General features: G+C 48.9%; 1 protein-coding gene across 3 annotated transcripts in view; it reads left to right on the top strand.

The window, feature by feature from the left end:
- LOC140395333 (WW domain-binding protein 2-like) overlaps positions 1 to 23,296 on the top strand; it is a 174,541-nt gene that overhangs the window by 138,442 nt on the left and 12,803 nt on the right. For 2 of the 3 annotated variants that reach the window (XM_072482969.1, XM_072482968.1), the window contains one exon: positions 13,673 to 13,743. The exons of the other annotated variant lie outside the window; for it this stretch is intronic. In XM_072482969.1, coding sequence (XP_072339070.1) covers positions 13,673 to 13,743 — 71 coding nt within the window. The remainder of the gene's footprint in view (positions 1 to 13,672; positions 13,744 to 23,296) is intronic. 3 annotated transcript variants of the gene reach the window in all.

Genomic DNA, 23,296 nt, shown 5'->3' with positions numbered 1-23,296 from the left:
TAGGCATATGGATGATAATGGCATAGTGTAGGTTAGATGGCTTTTGTTTCGGTGCAACATCGTGGGCCGAAGGGCCTGTACTGCGCTGTATCGTTCTATGTTCTATGCTTCATCAATGACCTTACTTCCATCAAAAAGGTCAGAAGTGGGGATGTTTGCGGATGACTGCACAATATTCAGCACCATTCACGACTCCTTAGATAATGTAGCAGTTCATGTCCAAATGCAGCAAGTCATTAGCACTGCTTCCTCACGGCACCACCGACCCAGGTTCTTTCCAACCTTGGATGACAATCCAAGTGGAGTTTGCATGTTTCCCCCATATCTTTATGGCTTTTTTCCGGATGCGCCGGTTTCCTCCCACTGTTCAAAGATGTGCAGGTTAAATGGATTGGCTAGGCTAAATTCCCCCATAGTGCCCTAGTCAAGCCCCGTCCCCTGGTGAATGTTCTATTCCCATCCTATTCATGTATTTGTCAAGATGCCCCTTAAATGTCACTATCGTCCCTACTTCCACCACCTCCTCCGGTAGCGAGTTCCAGGCACCCACTACTCTCTGCGTAAAAAAACTTGCCTCGTACATCTACTCTAAACCTTGCCACTCTCACCTTTAAACCTATGCCCCCTAGTAATTCACCCCTCTACCCCGGGGAAAAGCCTCTGACTATCCACTCTGTCTATGCCCCTCATAATTTTGTAGACCTCTATCAGGTCGCCCCTCAACCTCCTTCGTTCCAGTGAGAACAAACCGAGTTTATTCAACCGCTCCTCATAGCTAATACCCTCCATACCAGGCAACATTCTGGTAAATCTCTTCTGCGCCCTCTGTAAAGCCTCCACATCCTTCTGGTAGTGTGGCGACCAGAATTGAACACTATACTCCAAGTGTGGCCTAACTAAGGTTCTATACAGCTGCAACATGACTTGCCAGTTCTTATACTCAATGCCCCGGCCAATGAAGGCAAGCATGCCATATGCCTTCTTGACTACCTTCTCCACCTGTGTTGCCCCTTTCAGTGACCTGTGGACCTGTACTCCTAGATCTCTTTGACTTTCAATACTCTTGAGGGTTCTACCATTCACTCGTACATCTACTCTAAACCTTGCCCCTCTCACCTTAAACCAATGTTTAAGGGGGCAGCACTGTAGCATTGTGGATAGCAGAATTGCTTCACAGCTCCAGGGTCCCATGTTCGATTCCGGCTTGGGTCACTGCCTGTGCGGAGTCTGCACATCCTCCCCGTGTGTGCGTGGGTTTCCTCCGGGTGCTCCGGTTTCCTCCCACAGTCCAAAGATGTGCAGGTTAGGTGGATTGGCCATGATAAATTGCCCTTAGTGTCCAAAATTGCCCTTAGTGTTGGGTGGGGTTACTGGGTTATGGGGATAGGGTGGAGGTGTTGACCTTGGGTAGGGTGCTCTTTCCAAGAGCCGGTGCAGACTCGATGGGCCGAATGGCCTCCTGCTGCCCTGTAAATCCTATGATAATCTATGATAATCTATATTCCCTACCTGCATTAGACCTTCCAAAATGCATTACCTCACATTTGTCCGGATTAAACTCCATCTGCCATCTCTCCGTCCAAGTCTCCAAACAATCTAAATCCTGCTGTATCCTCTGACAGTCCTCATTGCTATCCGCAATTCCACCAACCTTTGTGTCGTCTGCAAACTTACTAATCAGACCAGTTCCATTTTCCTCAATCATTTATATATACTACAAACAGCAAAGGTCCCAGCACTGATCCCTGTGGAACACCAGTGGTCACAGCCCTCCAATTAGAAAAGCATCCTTCCATTGCTACTCTCTGCGATCTATGACCTAGCCAGTTCTGTATCCACCTTGCCAGCTCACCCCTGATCCCGTGTGACTTCACCTTTTGTACTAGTCTACCATGAGGGACCTTGTCAAAGTCCTTACTGAAGTCCATATAGACAACATCCACTGCCCTACCTGCATCAATCATCTTAGTGACCTCCTCGAAAAACTCTATCAAGTTAGTAAGTCTTCCCCCGCCAGTCTTCTCCCACTCCCGGCGGTTGTGCGCGGCCTTCTCCTGGGGAGGGGCAAACACAAACAACGACACTTTAGACAGTCAGGCGCATGCAGCCCAGGGGTTGAGTAGATGATGGCCTCAATGGCCAGGGCACCCGACTATTGCAGCTGGCATGGGTGCTAGCATGTGGGGGTTCGGCTGTCCCCAGGGGTGGTGGGGAGGTCTGGATTACATGTGTGTGGGGGGTAGGGGCGCTGCATATTCGCCCTGGCCGCCCCGAGGACGTTGCGCAGTTTCTTCCTGCACTGGATGCCAGTCCGGCCGACGTTGCCCATAGCGCTGACCGCATCTGCCACATGCTCCCAGGCACGCCGAACAGCGGCACCTAGCGGTCTTCCTCACGGTCCGGTGTACAGGGTCATCCTTCTCTCCGCCATGGCATCCAGGAGGGTGTCCAGCTTAGCGTCCCTGAACGGTGGCGCTTCCCTCCTTCCAGCCATCTTGTTGACTGGGACGGTATGTGGGGGAAGGATCGTTTAAGTGCGGCTGTGGCATACGAGTCTCTTGTGCGGGAATCACGGAACCGGCGAATCCGGCACTGTTTCGCCTGGAACCGGTTGCGTTCCATGTGGTGATGGTGCTAGCCAATTTAGAGTTGCTGAATCGGTGCACCTGTTGCGCCGTTTTTGCCTCGTAAATCAGCACTGTTTCCACGCCGGAGTCAGCACTTAGTCTCATAATTGGAGAATCCAGCCCCTTATTTTTTTTAAATTTAGAGTACCCAATTCATTCTTTCCAATGAAGGGGCAATTTAGCGTGGCCAATCCACCTACCCTGCACATCTTTGGGTTGTGGGGGCGAAACGCACGCAAACTCCACGTGACCCAGAGCCGGGATCGAACATGGGACCTCGGCGCCCTGAGGCAGCAATGCTAACCACTGCACCATCGTGCTGCCCGTTCCAACCCCTTATATTAATTTAAAAGTGTTATAGAAATACAAGGTCCTTCTTTTCCTTGCATGTTGGCTTCCATGAACTGGGAGTGTGTATATTTAGCTATTGGGGACCTTGGTTTACTAAGTACTTGCTGGCATGAAAATCCTGTGGGATTACTCGAGGTATGTTTTGCGGTGGCCATGCTGGCACAGAGCGAGGGGTGAAAAGGGTTATGCGTCCCTGTAACTGATCATAGCCATCATAGTGCAGAGTTTGTAACTGAAAATTAAACACCGAAAGAAAGAAGTTGTATTTAAATAGCACACTTAACAACTTTACAGTCAAATTAAGTACTTTTGTAAATGTGGTCATTTTATTGTAATGTCGAGCGAATATTGGCTGCGGTTTTTCCGAAGTTCCCACAGCAAGAAGATAAATGATATGGATAACTTGTTTTAACTATGTTGGTTAAGGAATAAACCTTGACTAGGATTTTTGGAAAATCTCCCTGCTCTTGTTCGAAATAATGGCATGGGATCTTTCATATCCAAGCAAGGCCGAACATTACCCCTGCAAATGTTTCACCCAAAAGACTGCAACTGGAACTTTTCGAGCCATTAATGCTACAGGATCTTCCGGTCATGCCGGCCTGCCGCAAGTTTCGTGGAAAAAGAAACCCTTTTTAAAAAAAAATTATTTTTTACAAACTTAGATAAAAAAAGTTACATGAACAAACAATCAACAGTTTGTCCAAAGATTTTCCTTTTTCAAACCCCCCCCGTGACGAACAACTCGTCAAACACGGCCACGAACATCCCCCACCTTGCCTCAAACCCTTTGGCTGAGCCCCTTAACTCATACTTTATTTTTTCTCGCCACAGGAAATCCTACAGATCACCCAACCAAGCCGCTACCCCCGGTCGCATTGCTGGTCGCCGGGCAATCCGAGGCGAAGGCCACAAAATTGGCCTTCCTCCTCTCCATGCCCTCTGGCTTCTCCAAAACCCCAAATATCCCCACCAGAGTATCCAATGCCTTGTCCCGTCATCCTTGCTAAGGCCGCAAACACTCCCGCCCAGGCTTTCTCCAACTTTTTGCACCCCAGAACATATGCTTGTGATTCGCTGGCCCTCGCCCACACCTCAGACTCATCTGCCACCCCCCTGGAAGAACCCACTCATTCTTGCGCGAGTCATATGTACCCTGTGTACAACCTTAAACTGTATCAGGCTCATCCTTGCGTTCGAGGAGGTTATGTTTATCCTTCGCAGTACATCACTCCATGCTCCCCTCCCAACCCCCTTCCCATTTTTCCTTAATCTTCACCCCATGCTCTCCCAGCCACCTGTGTTTATATATATATATATATATATATATTATATATATCTATCCAATTCTACTATCCCCTTCCACATCCACAAGCAGCAATCACTGTAGCAGGGTGTATCGCGGCATCCTAGGGAACTCCTTCCAAACCTTACGGGCATGGTCCCTTAACCTGCAGATAGCTGAATGTGCTCCCTCTCGGCAGCTCTACCCTCTACCTCTAGCTCCTCCAGACTGGAAAACCCTCACCTTGACCAACCCCACTTCCCTCCACGTCCTATATATGCTATCCATTCCTCCACCAGCTCAAACCCATGGTTCTCATACAGCGGCGTTAACACAGACATCCCCTCCATCCTAAAATGCCCCTTCAACTAGTTCCAAATCATCACCGTGGACTGCACCACTGAGCTCCCTGAATACCTACTCTGCGCCATTGGCAACACTGCCGTCGCCACAGCCCTTAAACTGGACCCCTTACAAGATTCCTATCCTAACCCATTCGACCCCCTCTCCTTCCCACCATTGCCGACCTTTTTCACATTCACCACCCAATAAAAATGATGCAGATTCGGCAAGGCCAACCTCCCCTGCTGCCTTAGGGTCCTTCTAACCCTTGGCACCTTCCCCGCCCATGCAAAGTCCAAAACAATTCTATCCTATTTCCGAAAAAAGGCCTTCGGTGTAAAGATCGGGAGTGCCTGGAAAATAGACAGGAACCTCAGTAGAATATTCATCTTTACGACTTGAGCCAAAGTCAATTGCAGTGTATCCCACCTCTTCAGATCCTATCTGGCCTCCTCCACCAGCTTTGTTAAGTTCCACTTGTGGAGCATCGTCCATTCCCTCGCCATTTGGATCCCAAGGTATCTGAACCAATCCTTAAGCCACCTTAAATGGCATCCCCCGTAAATTGGCTTGCCGTCCCAACTCATTCGCCGGGACCACTTAGTTTTTCCCGACATTCAACTTATACCCGAAGAACGTCCCCAAAATTCCCCAGCAGTCTCATGATTCTCTCCATGCTCCCCAGCGGGTCCAAGACGTACAACAGTAGGTCGTCAGCATAGAGCGACACCCAATGTTCACTCTGTCCCCACGTAATCCTCTGCCACCCTGCCAACCCCCTAAGAGCCATTGCCAATGGCTCTATAACCAGTGCAAACAACAGCGGCGACAGCGGGCACCCCTACCTTGTTCCCCGGTGCAATTCGAAGTTCGGCGAGCTCATGTCATCTGTGTGCACACTCGCCCTAGGTGCCAAATAAAGCAAGCACACCCACAGGAGCATTTCCAAGGCCTAAGTATTAAGCTAGCTTTTACGTGGGATTCCTCCCTCTTAGTTACAGCTCAAGTGGACACATCTGCAGACAACCAACTCCGGTTAAGGCGACTTTATTTTTCCAAGCTTGGTCCATGTACCTGGGAGAGAGATCTGGATACATGCCAAAATCAATCTGTCTGACACTGGTACAAATACACCAATTATAGAGTTTTCCAAAAATCAATAGCACACCCCAGTTGGACTTGATCCAATCCTTGGAGCTGTCAATTTTATATTGATCAGTGAAATTTACTGAAAGCAAAATGATGACTGTGATCAGCTCATGATTTAACCCCATCCCCATGTTGTTTACTAGGATACCATTGTGAAGTTGTTTTTCTGATATTCCCATCTTAGTTATTGCAGCCAGTTCCTACCTACCGCATTGTTCATCAAGGGGTAGGATGCCAAAGTTGGTTCCTCTTTACACCACAGATTGTCTAAGCAGGATATTGGGGCCATTGATAAGAACTGAACTGACTGTGTTATTGCTAACCACACTACTGTCAGATCCTGTTTGTCTCAAGAAACATGGGCAAGTTAGCTTAAATCCCATCATGCATTGTGGCCATTGCTTGTAGCAAGAGTTTGAATGCTGTTTGAATGTTTATTTCTGCTCTGTCCTAAAATACATGTTTAATGGTGGGCATGTAGGAGTTACACAGTAAATGGTAGAACTCTTGCGAGTACTGGCAGGCAGAGAGATTTGGGTGTGGATGTCCACTGATCACAAAGTGGCAACGCATGTGGATAAGGTGGTCAAAAAGGCAGGCGTCATGCCGGTTGGGGCATTGAATGTAAAAATTGGCAAGTCATGCTGTACAGGACCTTAGGCCTGATTTGGAATATTGTGTGCAATTCTGGTCGCCACACTACCATAAGGATATGGATGCTTTGGAGAGGGTACAGAAGCGGTTTACTAGGATGTTGCCTGATTATGGAGGGCATTAGCTATGAGGAGAGGTTAGATAAACTCCGTTTGTTCTCACTGGAACGACGGAGGTTGAGAGGTGAACTGATAGAGGTCTACAAGATTTTGAGTGGCACGGAAAGAGTTAATAGTCACATGTTCTTTCCTCGGGTAGGAGAGTCAAGTATTAGGGGACATGGGTTTAAAGTGCATGGGGAAAAGTTTAGAACAGATGTGCAAGGCAAATGTTTTACACAGGGTGGTAAATATAACAAGCTGCCTGGGGAGGTGGTGGGAGCAGGTACGATAGCAGCATTTAAGGGGCATCTGGACAAATATATGAATAGGGTGGGAATGGAAAGATACGGACTCCATAAGCACATACAGTTTTAGTTTAGGCAGGTACCGTGTTCGGCGCAGGCCTGGAGGGCCGAAGGGCCTGTTCCTGTGCTGTATTCTTTGTAATGATTACTGGGTATATTTTCTACTCAATCCTTAATAAACTAACTTATGTGGAACTATTCTAGTGTTATCCTAGCTATCCAGTTTTAAGTGGTCTCATATCAGGACACCCCCTTCACACCCATGCTACAAACCTCAGCCCAAACCCAAACCTTCTCAAAACCTCAAACAAGCACAGCCACTCCACCCGGTCGAAGGCCTTCTCCACGTCCATAGACACCACTGGGCTTCGTACGGATTCATGACTACATTTAACAACTTCCTTGTATTGCTCGAGAGCTGCCTGCCTTTTACATAGCCTGTTTGGTCCTCCGCAACCACCCTCGGGACACAACCCTTCATCCTTTCCTCCAGCAACCTCTTAGCCAGCACTTTCACATCTGTATTCAACAGCAATATGGGCCTATACGAGCCACATTCTACCGGTGCCTTCCCTTTTTTCAGAATTAACGTAATCACTGCCTGCGTCATCGTATCCGGCAGCTCCCCTTCTCCAATGCGTCGTTAAACGCCCCCAAGAGATGTGATGTCAGGTCCGTTGTGAACTCCTTATAAAATTCCGCCGGATATCCATCTGGCCCCGGTGCCTTCCCCGACTTCATACCCCTTATACCATCCAGTACCTCCCTCAACCCCAGGGGCTCCTCCAGCGCCTGCCTCTTTAATTCCTCCAGCTGAGGAAACTCCAGCTTGTCTAAAGACCGTCCCATGTCCCCCTTTTTTCCCCGGGTCTACCTTGTACAATTCCTTGTCATATTCCCTAAACTCCTCATTTATTTATTTTTTAAACTTTATCTCGTCATTTTATTAAGGCATTTGTAATTTTTTAACAACAATTTCAAAAGCTAACTTAACACAGTAAATAACACCCCACCCCCCCAACCAACAGCCACACCCAGCCAACATGGCTTACACACCCAGTCCCCCACCTCCATTCACTGATCCCGCCTCAGCTATAACCCTCTACCACCCCTCCCTCCTTTACCATTAACCCCCCACCCCTTCTTATCGTATCTGCTGACAGCTTAATTTTCTCCGAAGAAGTCGATAAACAACTGCCACCTCCGAGTGAACTTAATCTTCTCAAGCCTGAGAAACCCGGCCATGTCACTAACTCATAACCCCGATTTTGGGGGCTCTGAGTCCCTCCACGCCAATAAGATCTGTCGGTCCGGGCCACCAAGGAGGCAAAGGCCAGGACATCAGCCTCTCCCATCCCCTGGCCTCCCGAGTCTTCCGACACTCCAAACATCGCCACCTCTGGACTTGGTGCCACCCTAATTAATATTGTGGACATGGCAAATCCTTGCCAAAATCCCCTAAGCTTCGGACATCCCCAGAACATGTGGACATGATTTGTGGGTCCTCCCGCACACCGTCCACACCTATCCTCCACCTCTTCAAAGAACCTGCACACACAGTCATATGTGCCCTGCGGACCACCTTGAATTGTATCAGGATGAGCCTGCCACACGACAAGGACGCGTTGACTGTACTCGGGGCTTCTTCCCACAGACCCACCTCTAGTTCCTTGCCCAACTCATCCACCCATTTACGTTTTACCTCCTATCTGGATTCCCTCCCACTCCATGAGCTCTTTATAAATTTCCGAGACATTCCCCTCCCCCACTCCCGTTTTCAAAACTACCTTGTCCTGTATCCCCTGGGGCGGTAGAAGCGGAAAGGTCGAAACCTGCCTCCGAGCAAAGTCCCTCACCTGCAGATAACGGAACCCATTCCCACCCGGCAGCTCAAACTCCTCCTCCAAGCACGGAAGCTGTCGCCAATGAACAGGTCCCCTAACCGCTTGATCCTAGCTCGCTGCCACCTCCGGAACCCTCCCATCTAGCCCCCCCCGGCAAACAACGGTGGTTGCCTCAATTGGGGTCCATACCGATGCTGCCTCCGCCACTGACTCCACACCCTCAAAGCCACCACCACCATCGGGCTTGTAGAATAGAGATCACCGCATTCACCCTCTTAAAAAAGTTTTTTGGAATAAAAATAGGGAGACATTGGAATATGAACAGAAATCTCGGGAGAACCGTTCTCGCCAGTGACAACGGGAGTATATCCCACCTCCGAATGCCCTCCTTCATCTGCTCCACTAACCGAACCAAATTTAACTTGTGTGGCTGCTCCCAGCCCCGCACCACCTGGATTCCCAAATACCGAAAACTCCCTCCCACTACCTTGAACGGCATCCCCCCCAATCTCCTCTCGTGCCCCCTCGCCTGGATCGCAAAGACCTCACTCTTATCATATTCAATTTATTCCCCGAAAACCGTCCAAATTCCGCAAGGATCCTCATAATCTCTCCAATCCCCCCAATGGGTCAGAAATATACAGGAGTAGGTCGTCCCATATTTCAAATTTCAAAAGCAAACATAACACAGTAAATAACACCCGCCCAACCAACGACCCACACCCAGCCAACATGGCTTACACACCCAGTTCCCCAGTCCCCCACCTCCACTTACTGATCCCGCCCCAACTATCTCCTTCCTCTCCCTCCTTTACCCACCCCCCTGCCGACCAACCATCGCCCTTCCTAGGCCAGCCCGCGTCCCATGCCCCCTGTCATCGACCCCCACCCTACCGCCATTTGTGAATCCCTCTGCTTCCCCCCCCCCCACCCCATAACAAAATAACAATCCCAATCCCCATCAACAAACAGAGCAACGGCCCCAAACATAGTGCAAAAGTGCTTCATGCAAACCAGAAGAAAAGATGTTTAAAGAATTTTTAAAAAATTTTGAAACATAAATAATGTCCTCCTTAACCTTCCAGTCCTTTGTCCCTGATAAAGTTCATCGCCTCCTCTGGCGATCCAAAGTAGAGTTCCTGGTCCTCATACGTGACCCACAGGCACGCAGGGCACAGCATGCCGAACTTAACCCCCTTCTTAAAGAGGGCTGACTTCACCTTATTGAAGCTCACCCTTTTGGCCAGCTTTGCACCCAGGTCCTGGTAGACACGCAGCTTGCTGCCTTCCCATGAGCAGCACCTCGTCTGCCTGGCCCACCTCAGAATCTGTCCCTTATCCAGAAACCAATGCATTCGCATTACCATCGCCCTCGGTGGCTCGTTTCTCCGCAGCTTCCTCATAAGCGCCCTGTGCGCCCTGTCCACCTCCAAGGGTCTTGCAAAAGCTCCTTCACCCAGCAGCTTCTCAAACATTTGTGCCACATATGCGCTGGCATCCGCTCCCTCGCTGCCCTCCGGCAGGCCGACGATCCTTAAATTCTGCCTGCGTGATCTATTCTCTAGGTCCTTCGCTTTGTCCTGCAGCCTCTTCTGATGATCTATAATTAGCCCCATCTCCACAGCCATTGAGGCGAGCTGCTCCTCATCGTGCTCGCCCCCGCATCCTCCACCTTCTGGATCAAATGGCCCTCGGTCTCCCGCCTCAATTCTATACTGTCGATCCCTGCCTTTATAGGATCCACCACCCTGGCCAGGTCCTCCAAATACTCCTTCCTCTGCTGGGCAAACTTCTCATGCAGAAAGGTCACAAGTTGTTCCGTCGACCACTGGGTCGGCAAACCCAGACCTTGACCCTCCGCCATCTTCCCCTGTGTCGCAGGCTCCAAAGCAGCTTTCAACGATCATACCCTCCTTATTAGACCACTTCTGGTCCACAAATCCATGAACCGGTGGGATACTCTCTTCTTGCACCTCACCAGCACCTTATACCCTAATTCAGCTCCGCTGTTAATCAGGGAAAAGGTCCAAAAAGTCCACCACGAGCGGGAACCACCAAATGTGCGACCACTCACTCCATAGTTGCCACCGGAGGTCCAGCTCCTTATTTATCTTCCCCGACTCCGACACCACATCCTCAGCCCCAGTCGTATTTTCAATGTTTCCCTAGACACTGCATGCCTCCGTAGCTGGTGCGCTAGCCTTCGACTCTCCTTCTCCCCATACTCATATACTGCATCCCTCTTGCCCTATGCAGCTTCCCTACCGCCCTCCTGGTTGTCAGCCTCTCGATTTGCCCCTGTAACTGCTTCCTCCTCTCCAATCTGTCCGTGGTGGGCATCCTCGCATACTCCCTATCCACCTCCACTATCTCGCTCATTTATATGGTCATATTCCTCTCCCTATCTGCGTAAGCCCCCCCCCCCCGGCTTACCCAAAAATGGCCACCCGCACCTCCCCATTCTGATTCAACTCCACATAATCCTTAATCATCGCCCGCACCTCGTCACAAAAGCCTCCATCCGCCAACAACCTCGAATCAAACCTCCACCTCGGCCTCTTCTCCCATCCCGATTGAAGCCGAATCTCCAGCCAGTGGGGTGCATGGTCCGAAATCACTGTCCCTGCATACTTTGCCTTCTCCAAACTCTCCTGGCTCACCACAAATTTTCAATCCTGGAATAAGCCTTACAGACATGTGAGAAAAAGGAATACACCCTTCCCCCCAGGTTCTTAAAGCACCACGGATCCACCATACCCATCTTTTCCATAAACCCACTCAGCTCCTTTGCCATTCGTACCCTATCCTTCAACCTGGGGCTCAATCTATCCACCTTCAGCTCTAGGACACAATTAAAATCTCTTCCCGTAATCAACTGGTGCGTGGCCAAGTCCGGGATTGCTGCCAGCAACCCCCTCATAAAACCCACATCATCCCAATTCGGAGCACGCACGTCCACCAACACCTTTCAGTATCCCACTCACAATCGCATATCTCCCACCCGGGTCCCCCACTTCCTTCGTGCTCACAAACTCCGTTTTCTTGCTCATTAAAATTGCCACGCATACGTTCCACGTTACCAGCCTTACCGAAGGCTTGCGCCTCTTTTCCCCTCTGCCGTCCGTCATCCTCTCCACTTAACTCCAGCCCCGGTAATTCCAACATGTACCTAGCCTATACCAGATGGCCCCCTTCTCCATCTCTGAACATGTCTCTTCTCCCCCACTCCCCCCACTAACCTTGACCTCCCCCACCCAAACAAAAGACCTATCCTGAACCTCAGGTCACCTCTCCCGAGAGCAAAACAAACGAGATAAAACACAAACAGCCCCAAGAAACAAGGTGGGGGAAGGGAACATCCATTCCCAATAAAAGCTTTTCACCCCTACTACCCTTTATCAACCCAACAATAAATAACAAACTGAAAAAGAACCCTCCAATCCCTACCCCCACTTCAACCATATTCCCAACCATTACAAAATGCCAGTACCCCAGAGTGTTCAACTCCGTTCTCCGGCAGTTTATGCTCCTTGATGAAGTCCTCAGCTGCTTCTGGGGTTTTGAAATAACATTCCCGGCCTTCAAACGTCACCCTTAACTTCACCGGGTGGAGTACCCCAAACCAGATCTGTCGGCGATAAAGCACCGCCTTGGCCTTGTTGAACCCTGCACACCGTTTCGCCAACTTGTCTCCAATGTCCTGATATATTCGGACCTTGTCCCCCTCCCATTCACAGGTGTGTTTCTCCCTGGCCCAACGCAAGATCGTCTCTTTCTCCACAAATATGTGGAGTCTCCCATCAGCGCCCGCTACAGCTCCCCAGCTTTAAGCTTCTGCCGCAGAGTCCTGTGTGCTCTATCCATTTTGTGGGCCTTATCCAGCTGCTTCCTCCACCACCAGCCTGCCAGCATCTTTGACATATACCTCGTGGCACTCACTCCTTCAGGCAGGTCCACTATCCACGAGTTCTGCCTTCTCGAGCTGCTGTCCATCAAAGTCTTGCAAAGGTCTCCTAAGAGCCTCCAATGCCACCACTCGATCCTTGTGATCTGAGAACAATCCTTCAATCTTCTGGATCTGTGACCCCTGCACCTCCAAACATTTCTCCACCTGCTCCATCAAGCTCTTCAGGGGTGCCACAGCCCTTTGTGCGGTCCTCCCGCATCTCCTTCCTTTGCTGAACTCCTCCTTGATGAAAGCCATCAGCTGCTCCATCTGGGGCTACCTGACTTGCACAAGCACATCCTTCCACTAACTGTTGCGCCACAAGTTTCCTCCAACTCCTTGGCCGGAAATCCCACCTTGCATCTCTTTTTAAAAAATAAATTTAGAGTACCCAATTCAGTTTTTCCAATTAAGGGCCAATTTCACGTGGCCAATCCACCTACCCTGCACATCTTTGGGTTGTGGGGCCGAAACCCACGCAAACACAAGGAGACAGTCCAAACTCCACACAGACAGTGACCCAGAGCCAGGATCGAACCTGGGACCTCGGCGCCCACCTTGCATCTCTGATGGTACAAATTCCCTTTGTAGTGGTGTCAAGTCCTATGTTTAAGGCTCTGGAGTGGGACTTGAACTTGTTATTTTCTGACCTTTAGAGGTGAGACTGATATCCACTGAACAAGCTAACATCTGCTGTACAAGGTGCAAAATACCCAGTCTGATTCCCATTTTGTTTACTGAACAGACACCACAATCAGCCTCTGGGGTTGGGAGGAAGGAATACCACCCAGGTACCCTAAGTGTTTGGGCCTTGACAGAAAAAGTGGTCTCTTTGATGAGGTTAACTTTTTGTCTGACAGGAGAGGGTCTGCCTGCCCCTGGGGAATCCCACTCTGACAAAATTCAGGGAGCTGTAGAGAAATAATTGCATGGTGAGGAAAAATATTTGGACCTTGTCACTGGAAAATGCTGCAGGTATTTGGTTGGGGTTGAAGCAGTTTGTTGCATTGCCTTGGAGGATTGCACCATTAATACATGCATAATATCTCCTTTGTTGTTCATTTTCAGCTGAGGAAAAGCCTGATGAAGAGGCTGGAAGTGCTCACAGGAGTCAGTCAGTCCCCCACAGTGCACCCATGGTAAGGGACAGGGAGGAAGAAACGTGTCTCTCTGATGCCAAATTTCTTTTTTTTTTAAATTTGGGGCCTTGCTAATCCCACTGTGTGGGATCCCTGCTGGATTGTTAGGGTGGGATATTAAGCACTTTGGCCTGGATTTTCACCATGACAGAAATCCTCTCCATCAAGGCAAAAACTCAGAAATGGCTGAAAATTCTCCTGAAATGAAATTTCCCATCTTCGCAGGGCAGGACTGGAGTTGGGTCAGGGTTCGCTTGTGCATGATTCGCGGAGGCAGCTGGCCATTTAAATCACCAGCTGCCATCACTGAAGTGCGAATTTTGGAAGAACAGGAGTGTGCCGATTAAAATAGGTAACAGGAGCTCTGAATTTGAGAGAGGTGTTTGGATAACCAGGGCCACTCTTTCGGACACTTTGGGGGAGAGATAAGTTACCCTTTGGAATTGTTAAGTGAAAAGATTCTGCACTTTTTACACACAATCATTGGAACTGCTGTGTGTCAGGAAACTGTAGGCCGTCAAAGCTGGCTCTGTTGCTCAGCAAGTGCAGGCGCACGATAGTTATAGGGAACTCTATAGTAAAGATCACAAATAGGCGCTTCTGTGGCCGTGAAAGAGACTCAAGAATGGTGTGTTGCCTTCCTGGTGCCAGGGTCAAGGATGTCTCTGAGTCGATTTCGGCGTGAGAACAGCTGGTGAGTCAGTTTCAGCGGGAGCATTGCGGAAGGAGGTTGCTGGGAGGTAAGTCAACCTTTAAAAGCACTTGTCTTTGCAGGGGCAGGCCAGTCGATTTCGGCGGGAGTGGAGCTGGCTGGTTAGTCAATTTCAGCAGGAGCTGAGAATTTTTCTTCTTTTTTTTAAATTAGTTTTTTAGGCGGGAACAGGAAGTCGACCCGCGGACGTCTGGGAAGACCCTCACCAATAAATTCTGGTGGAGAGGAAACCCGAGACACTACACGTGTAGTGTCTCCTACCCACCCTCCTCCTCTAACCTAATAATAAAACCCATTGGTCTGAGGTAAGTACCATATTTTATTATATTATTATTATTTTTTTATTAAAATTTAATTTAGTTAACCAGATCTTGGTAGAAAGTTAGAGGAATGGCAGGGAAGGGAGTGCAATGTTCCTCCTGCAGGATGTTTGAGGTGAGGGATGCAGTTAGTGTCCCTGCTGATTTTACCTGCAGGAAGAGCTGCCATCTCCAGCTCCTCCAAGACCGAGTTAGGGAACTGGAGCTGGAGTTGGAAGAACTTCGGATCATTCGGGAGGCAGAAGGGTCATAGATAGCAGCTTCAGGGAATTAGTTACACCAAAGATTGGAGATAGGTGGGTAACTGTAAGAGGGACTGGGAAAAAGCAGTCAGTGCAGGGATCCCCTGCGGTCGTTCCCCTGAGAAACAAGTATACCGCTTTGGATACTTGTGGGGGGGGGGACTTACCAGGGGTAAGCCATGGGGTACGGGCCTCTGGCACGGAGTCTGTCCCTGTTGCTCAGAAGGGAAGGGGGGAGAGGAGCAGAGCATTAGTAATTGGGGACTCTATAGTCAGGGGCACAGATAGGAGATTTTGTGGGAGCATGAGAGACTCGCGTTTGGTATGTTGCCTCCCAGGTGCAAGGGTACATGATGTCTCGGATCGTGTTTTCCGGGTCCTTAGGGGGGAGGGGGAGCAGCCCCAAGTCGTGGTCCACATTGGCACTAACGACATAGGTAGGAAAGGGGACAAGGATGTCAGGCAGGCTTTCAGGGAGCTAGGATGGAAGCTCAGAACTAGAACAAACAGAGTTGTTATCTCTGATTTGTTGCCCGTGCCACGTGATAGTGAGATGAGGAATAGGGAGAGAGAGCATTTAAACACGTGGCTACAGGGATGGTGCAGGCGGGAGGGATTCAGATTTTTGGATAACTGGGGCTCTTTCTGGGGAAGGTGGGACCTCTACAGACAGGATGGTCTACATCTGAACCTGAGGGGCACAAATATCCTGGGGGGGGGAGATTTGTTAGTGCTCTTTGGGGGGGTTTAAACTAATGCAGCAGGGGCATGGGAACCTGGATTGTAGTTTTAGGGTAAGGGAGAATGAGAGTATAGAGGTCAGGAGCACAGATTTGACGTCGCAGGAGGGGGCCAGTGTTCAGGTCGGTGGTTTGAAGTGTGTCTACTTCAATGCCAGGAGTATACGAAACAAGGTAGGGGAACTGGCAGCATGGGTTGGTACCTGGGACTTCGATGTTGTGGCCATTTCGGAGACATGGATAGAGCAGGGACAGGAATGGATGTTGCAGGTTCCGGGGTTTAGGTGTTTTAGTAAGCTCAGAGAAGGAGGCAAAAGAGGGGGAGGTGTGGCGCTGCTAGTCAAGAGCAGTATTACGGTGGCGGAGAGGATGCTAGATGGGGACTCTTCTTCCGAGGTAGTATGGGCTGAAGTTAGAAACAGGAAAGGAGAGGTCACCCTGTTGGGAGTTTTTTATAGGCCTCCTAATAGTTCTCGGGATGTAGAGGAAAGGATGGCGAAGATGATTCTGGATATGAGTGAAAGTAACAGGGTAGTTATTATGGGAGACTTTAACTTTCCAAATATTGACTGGAAAAGATATAGTTCGAGTACAATAGATGGGTCGTTTTTTGTACAGTGTGTGCAGGAGGGTTTCCTGAAACAATATGTTGACAGGCTAACAAGAGGCGAGGCCACGTTGGATTTGGTTTTGGGTAATGAACCAGGCCAGGTGTTGGATTTGGAGGTAGGAGAGCACTTTGGGGACAGTGACCACAATTCGGTGACGTTTACGTTAATGATGGAAAGGGATAAGTATACACCGCAGGGCAAGAGTTATAGCTGGGGGAAGGGCAATTATGATGCCATTAGACGTGACTTGGGTGGAGAAGTAGGCTGCAAGTGTTGGGCACACTGGATAAGTGGGGCTTGTTCAAGGATCAGCTACTGCGTGTTCTTGATAAGTATGTACCGGTCAGACAGGGAGGAAGGCGTCGAGCGAGGGAACCGTGGTTTACCAAGGAAGTGGAATCTCTTGTTAAGAGGAAGAAGGAGGCCTATGTGAAGATGAACTGTGAAGTTTCGGTTGGGGCGATGGATAGTTATAAGGTAGCGAGGAAGGATCTAAAGAGAGAGCTAAGACGAGCAAGGAGGGGACATGAGAAGTATTTGGCAGGAAGGATCAAGGAAAACCCAAAAGCTTTCTATAGGTATGTCAGGAATAAGCGAATGACTAGGGGAAGAGTAGGACCAGTCAAGGACAGGGATGGGAAATTGTGTGTGGAGTCTGAAGAGACAGGCGAGATACTAAATGAATATTTTTCGTCAGTATTCACTCAGGAAAAAGATAATGTTGTGGAGGAGAATGCTGAGCCCCAGGCTAATAGAATAGATGGCATTGAGGTACGTAGGGAAGAGGTGTTGGCAATTCTGGGCAGGCTGAAAATAGATAAGTCCCCGGGACCTGATGGGATTTATCCTAGGATTCTCTGGGAGGCCAGGGAAGAGATAGCTGGACCTTTGGCTTTGATATTTATGTCATCATTGGCTACAGGAATAGTGCCAGAGGACTGGAGGACAGCAAATGTGGTCCCTTTGTTCAAAAAGGGGAGCAGAGACAACCCCGGCAACTATAGACCGGTGAGCCTCACGTCTGGAGTGGGTAAAGTCTTGGAGGGGATTATAAGAGACAAGATTTATAATCATCTAGATAGGAATAATATGATCAGGGATAGTCAGCATGGCTTTGTGAAGGGTAGGTCATGCCTCACAAACCTTATTGAGTTCTTTGAGAAGGTGACTGAACAGGTAGACGAGGGTAGAGCAGTTGATGTGGTGTATATGGATTTCAGCAAAGCGTTTGATAAGGTTCCCCACGGTAGGCTATTGCAAAAAATACGGAGGCTGGGGATTGAGGGTGATTTAGAGATGTGGATCAGAAATTGGCTAGCTGAAAGAAGACAGAGGGTGGTGGTTGATGGGATATGTTCAGAATGGAGTACAGTCACAAGTGGAGTACCACAAGGATCTGTTCTGGGGCCGTTGCTGTTTGTCATTTTTATTAATGACCTAGAGGAAGGCGCAGAAGGGTGGGTGAGTAAATTTGCAGACGATACTAAAGTCGGTGGTGTTGTCGATAGTGTGGAAGTATGTAGCAGGTTACAGAGGGATATAGATAAGCTTCAGAGCTGGGCTGAGAGGTGGCAAATGGAGTTTAATGTAGAGAAGTGTGAGGTGATTCACTTTGGAAGGAATAACAGGAATGCGGAATATTTGGCTAATGGTAAAGTTCTTGAAAGTGTGGATGAGCAGAGGGATCTAGGTGTCCATGTACATAGATCTCTGAAAGTTGCCACCCAGGTTGATAGGGTTGTGAAGAAGGCCTATGGAGTGTTGGCCTTTATTGGTAGAGGGATTGAGTTCCGGAGTCGGGAGGTCATGTTGCAGCTGTACAGAACTCTGGTACGGCCGCATTTGGAGTATTGCGTACAGTTCTGGTCACCGCATTATAGGAAGGACGTGGAGGCTTTGGAGCGGGTGCAGAGGAGATTTACCAGGATGTTGCCTGGAGGGAGGGAAAATCTTATGAGGAAAGGCTGATGGACTTGAGGTTGTTTTCGTTGGAGTGAAGAAGGTTAAGAGGAGACTTAATAGAGGCATACAAAATGATCAGGGGGTTGGATAGGGTGGACAGTGAGAGCCTTCTCCCGCGGATGGATATGGCTGGCACGAGGGGACATAACTTTAAACTGAGGGGTAATAGATATAGGACAGAGGTCAGAGGTAGGTTCTTTACGCAAAGAGTAGTGAGGCCGTGGAATGCCCTACCTGCTACAGTAGTGAACTCGCCAACATTGAGGGCATTTAAAAGTTTATTGGATAAACATATGGACGATAATGACATAGTGTAGATTAGATGGCTTTTGTTTCGGTGCAACATCGTGGGCCGAAGGGCCTGTACTGCGCTGTATTGTTCTATGTTCTATGTTCTGTGAACACAGGACATCCTGAAAGGGGAGGGTGAACAGCCAGAGGTCGTAGTACACATAGGTACTAATGATATAGGCAGGAAGAGTGATGAGGTCCTGCAGAAGACGTTAAGGGAGTTGGGCGGTAAGCTAAAAAGCAGGACCTCTTGGGTTGTAATCTCAGGATTACTCCCTGTGCCACATGCCAGTGAGGCTAGAAATAGGAGGATAGTGCAGCTAAACACGTGGCTAAACTGGTGTTGTAGGAGGGAGGTTTTCAGATTTCTGGACCGTTAGGATCTCCGGGGCAGGTGGGACCTGTACAAGAAGGACGGGTTGCATCTAAACTAAAAGGGCACCAATATCCTGGCTGGGAGGTTTGCTAGAGTCACTCGGGAGGAGTTAAACTAGTACGGCAGGGGGTGGGAACCAGAATTTTAGCGTAGAAGGTGCAATAACTGAAGGGAAATTAGGGAACAAAAATTAAGAGAACAACATCACCCTCAGGCAGAGCAAAAACGTGACAAGTGTGAGAAGGGAGATGGTCAATGCAGGATTGAGGGTGTTGTACCTAAATGCGCACAGTATAAGGAACAAGGTAAATGAGCTTGTTGCGCACATTGAAATTGGCCGGTACAATGTTGTGGGCATCACAGAGACGTGGCTGCAAGGGGATCAGGGCTGGGATCTAAATATCCAAGGATATGCGTCCTATCGGCTTTCTCAAAGGGAGGTCACGTCTGACAAATCTGTTAGAGTTCTTTGAGGAGGTATCATTGAAGTTAGACAAAGGTGAACCAGTGGACACAATTTATTGAGATTTCCAGAAGGCCTTTGACAAGGTGCCGCATAGGGGACTGTTAAATAAGTTAAGAGCCCATGGTGTTCAGGGTAAGATCCTGGCATGGATAGAGGATTGGCTGACTGACAGAAGGCAGAGAGTGGGAATAAAGGGGTCTTTTTCAGGATGGCAGGCGGTGACTAGTGGTGTGCCTCAGGGGTCTGTGCTGGGACCACAACTTTTCACAATATACATTAATTATCTGGAAGAAGGAACTGAACGCACTTGCTAAGTTTGCCGATGGTACAAAGATCTGTAGAGGGACAGGTAGTATTGAGGAAGCAGGCAGCCTGCAGAAGGACTTGGACAGGCTAGGAGAGTGGGCAAAGAAGTGGCAGATGGAATACAATGTGGAAAAGTGTCAGGTTATGCACTTTGGAAGGAGGAATGTAGGCATAGACTATTTTCTAAATGGGGAAATGCTTAGGAAATCAGAAGCACGAAAAGGGACTTGGGAGTCCTTGTTCGCGATTCTCTTCGTGCAGGTTCAGTCGGCAGTTAGGAAGGCAAATGCAATGTTAGCATTCATGTCGAGAGGGCTCGATAATACAAGACCAGGGATGTACTTCTGAGGCTATATGAGGCTTTGGAACGGTTGAGGACTCTGGGTCTGTACTCGTTGGAGTTCAGAGGGATGAGGGGGGATTTTATTGAAACTTGCAGGATATCGCGAGGCCTGGATAGAGTGGACGTGGAGAGGATGTTTCCACTTGTAGGAAAAACTAGAAGCAGAGGACACCATCTCAGATAAAGGACTACCTTTAAAACAGAGTTGAGGAGGAATTTCTTCAGTCAGAGGGTGGTGAATCTGTAGAACTCTTTGCCGCAGAAGGCTGTGGAGGCCAAGTCACTGAGTGTCTTTAAGACAGAGAATGATAGGTTCTTGATTAATCAGGGGTTATGGGGAGAAGGCAGGAGAATGGGGATGAGAAAAATATCAGCCATGATTGAATGGTGGAGAAGACATGATGAGCCGAGTGGGCTAGTTCTGCTCCCATGTCTTATAGTCTTTTGGTCTTATGGTCTTAACAAGTGTCGAAGCCAGACTTGTCCAACCTTTCTTTGCTTGGGGGAGCCACATTTTGCATTTTAGTCCCCCTCCAGAGGCTGCTGAGCAAATCTCAGATAAACTTACAAAGAAAAGTTGCGAAAATAAATAGTTGTTGAGCAAAGCAATGTCATATCAATAAGTTATTAATAAAAATGACCCATGCACGTTAACTCTCTGTATTGCTCACTACAACACATGGGCAGTCAGCTCCCCTCCCCCCAACTTGACCTGGGCCTTGACAGTGTCTCCCAAGTGGGCTTCACAGTCAACCTCTCCTGCTTGCTCCCTGGCACCTCTGCTCCTGGGACCTCAATCCCTATGCCCTGCTCTTGGGCTCCCCAGCCTCAAACTCACCACCACTAGTTTTCACTGCTTCTCCAATCACCATTTGTTTCTCTCCCACATTTGCTGCTGACAATCTCACAAGTAAGAAAACGAAGGAGAGAAATGGAGGAGCAGTTCCTAACACCACCTTCTATTCCAAGTTAAATTTGACAGGAATTTTTAAAAGCAAGGTTTTGTGGACCATATCAGACTGAAAGGAAATTGAGTGAGGTGAATTATTTGGTAAGAATGCTCGATAGAAGGAAAGCTCACCGAGTGTGTCATGTGAATATGCTTAAAAGCTATTTTGAAAGGGAAGGAGAGCAAAAGGAGGAGGTTTTTGTTATTCTAACTCAAAGTGAAGAACCAAATCTAGAGGAGTCATTCCTCAAATTAAATTTTATAACGAGGATGTTCTTGAAAATTGGGATAAATTATTGAGTTACCTTCCAGAGGAACAGCGAACTGACCTGAAAGCGTTATTAATATCACATGGGCAAGTTTGTGGAAATAAGTTGGGAAGTACTAAAATGGTTATACATTTTTTTTCAGAGAATGTTTTTTTCTATACATGGTATATTTACAGATGTACACATCGAGAAACCAAAAAGAAATAACAAAAACACTACATAACGAAAAAAATCAAGGGGTGGGCAAATAAAAACAGGGAAAGTGTATATACATAGAAGCAACGGAGAGCCAATTTTGTTATACATGCCATTGGGAGAGGCTTTCTCCCTCCCCTTTTCTGTTTTTCTAAAAGAAAATACATACAGAACAAAGAAAACAAAACTGGGTGGGCTGGTATTAATTGCTTCTCCTGGTCGGTTTTCACTGTTGTGTGTTTGCATCCGCCTCGACCGTCTATCGTTCCTTCCTCCTGTACTTGCTTACTCTTTGTTGCATAGTTGTGTTTGTTGTGGTCATTGTCGCTTCCCGTGCTCTCCTCCCAGTTTGTGTTCCCTCGTCTTTCCTCCCCTCTGGCTCCTCTCTATTATTCCTTGCCCCCTGTCCTTCCTTCATCCCTGCCCCCTTTCCCCCCCTCCCCTCCTCTCCCTCTCTGCAGCGCCCCTTTCTTTCCCACTTTGTTTGGCTACCCCCTCTTGCACTGTTTCCCTCCCCCCAACGGGTCGTCCTTCCCTTCCCTCTCTTCTTTCATGTCTTGGCTCCTTTCTTGACTTTCTGGGCTACTTGTTTATCTGTTTGTTTATTTGTTGGCCACGAACAACACCGGATCAGTTGGTTGAATGGCTCCCATGTCCTGAGGAAGCCATCTTCTGACCCCCGGATGGCGAATTTGATTTTCTCCATTTGGAGAAATTTCGATAAGTCGGACAGCCAGTCTGCAGCTTTCGGTGGTGCTGCTGACCACCAGTCAAGCAGGATTCTACGGCGGGCAATCAGGGAGGCAAAGGCAAGGGCGTCCGCCCTCCTCCCCATTTAGCGATCTGGCTGGTCTGATACCCTGAAGACCTGCACGTTCGGGCACGGCTCCAACCTCATCCCCATCACTTTGGACATTGCCTCGAAGAAGGCTGTCCAGTATCTAGCAAGTCTGGGGCAAGACCAGAACATGTGGGCGTGGTTGGCCGGGCCTCCTTGGCACCGTTCACATCTGGCCTCCACCTCCGGGAAGGACCAATTCATTCGGGTTCTTGTTAAGTGGGCTCTATATACCACCTTTAGTTGTGTTAGTTTGAGTCATGCCCACGTGGAGGTGGAGTTGACCCTATGTAGTGCTTTGCACAAGAGTCCTCCCCCTATTTCAATCCCCAGGTCTTCGCCCCATTTCCTCCTTGTCGCGTCCAATAGCGTCTGTCGCGGTCGTCGTGGGTACGTCCTTGTCTCCTTCCGTAGGAAGTTTTTAAGCTGCAGACATCTTGTTTAAAGTCCCCCCAGCACTGCCCCTTGCGGGTTCACCGGGAAGATCTTGCTCATGTTGAGTTTGTAGCCCGAAAAGGCACCAAAGTCTTTCAGGAGCGCGATGATTCCTTCTATGCTGCTTTGTGGGTCCGAGATGTAGAGGAGCAGGTCATCTGCACAGAGCGAGACTCTGTGCTCCCTGCCCCCACTTTGGACCCCCCCCCCCCCAGTTTTTTGCTGTTAGAATCATAGAATTTACAGTGCAGAAGGAGGTCATTCGGCCCATCGAGTCTGCACCTGCCATTGGAAAGAGCACCCCTCTTAAGCCCACGCCTCCACCCTATCCTCGTAGCCCAGTAACCCCACCTAACCTTTTTGGACACTAAGGGAAATTTAGCATGGCCAATCCACCTAACCTGCACATCTTTGGACTGTGGGAGGAAACCGGAGCACCCGGAGGAAATGTCCGCAGACACTGGGAGAACGTGCAGACTCTGCACAGACAGTGACCTA

Source organism: Scyliorhinus torazame, chromosome 18 (genome assembly GCF_047496885.1).
Source record: "Scyliorhinus torazame isolate Kashiwa2021f chromosome 18, sScyTor2.1, whole genome shotgun sequence".
NCBI lineage: Eukaryota > Metazoa > Chordata > Chondrichthyes > Carcharhiniformes > Scyliorhinidae > Scyliorhinus > Scyliorhinus torazame.
The sequence above is the reverse complement of the archived record's forward strand: the minus strand, read 5'-3'. Positions and strand labels throughout refer to the sequence as shown.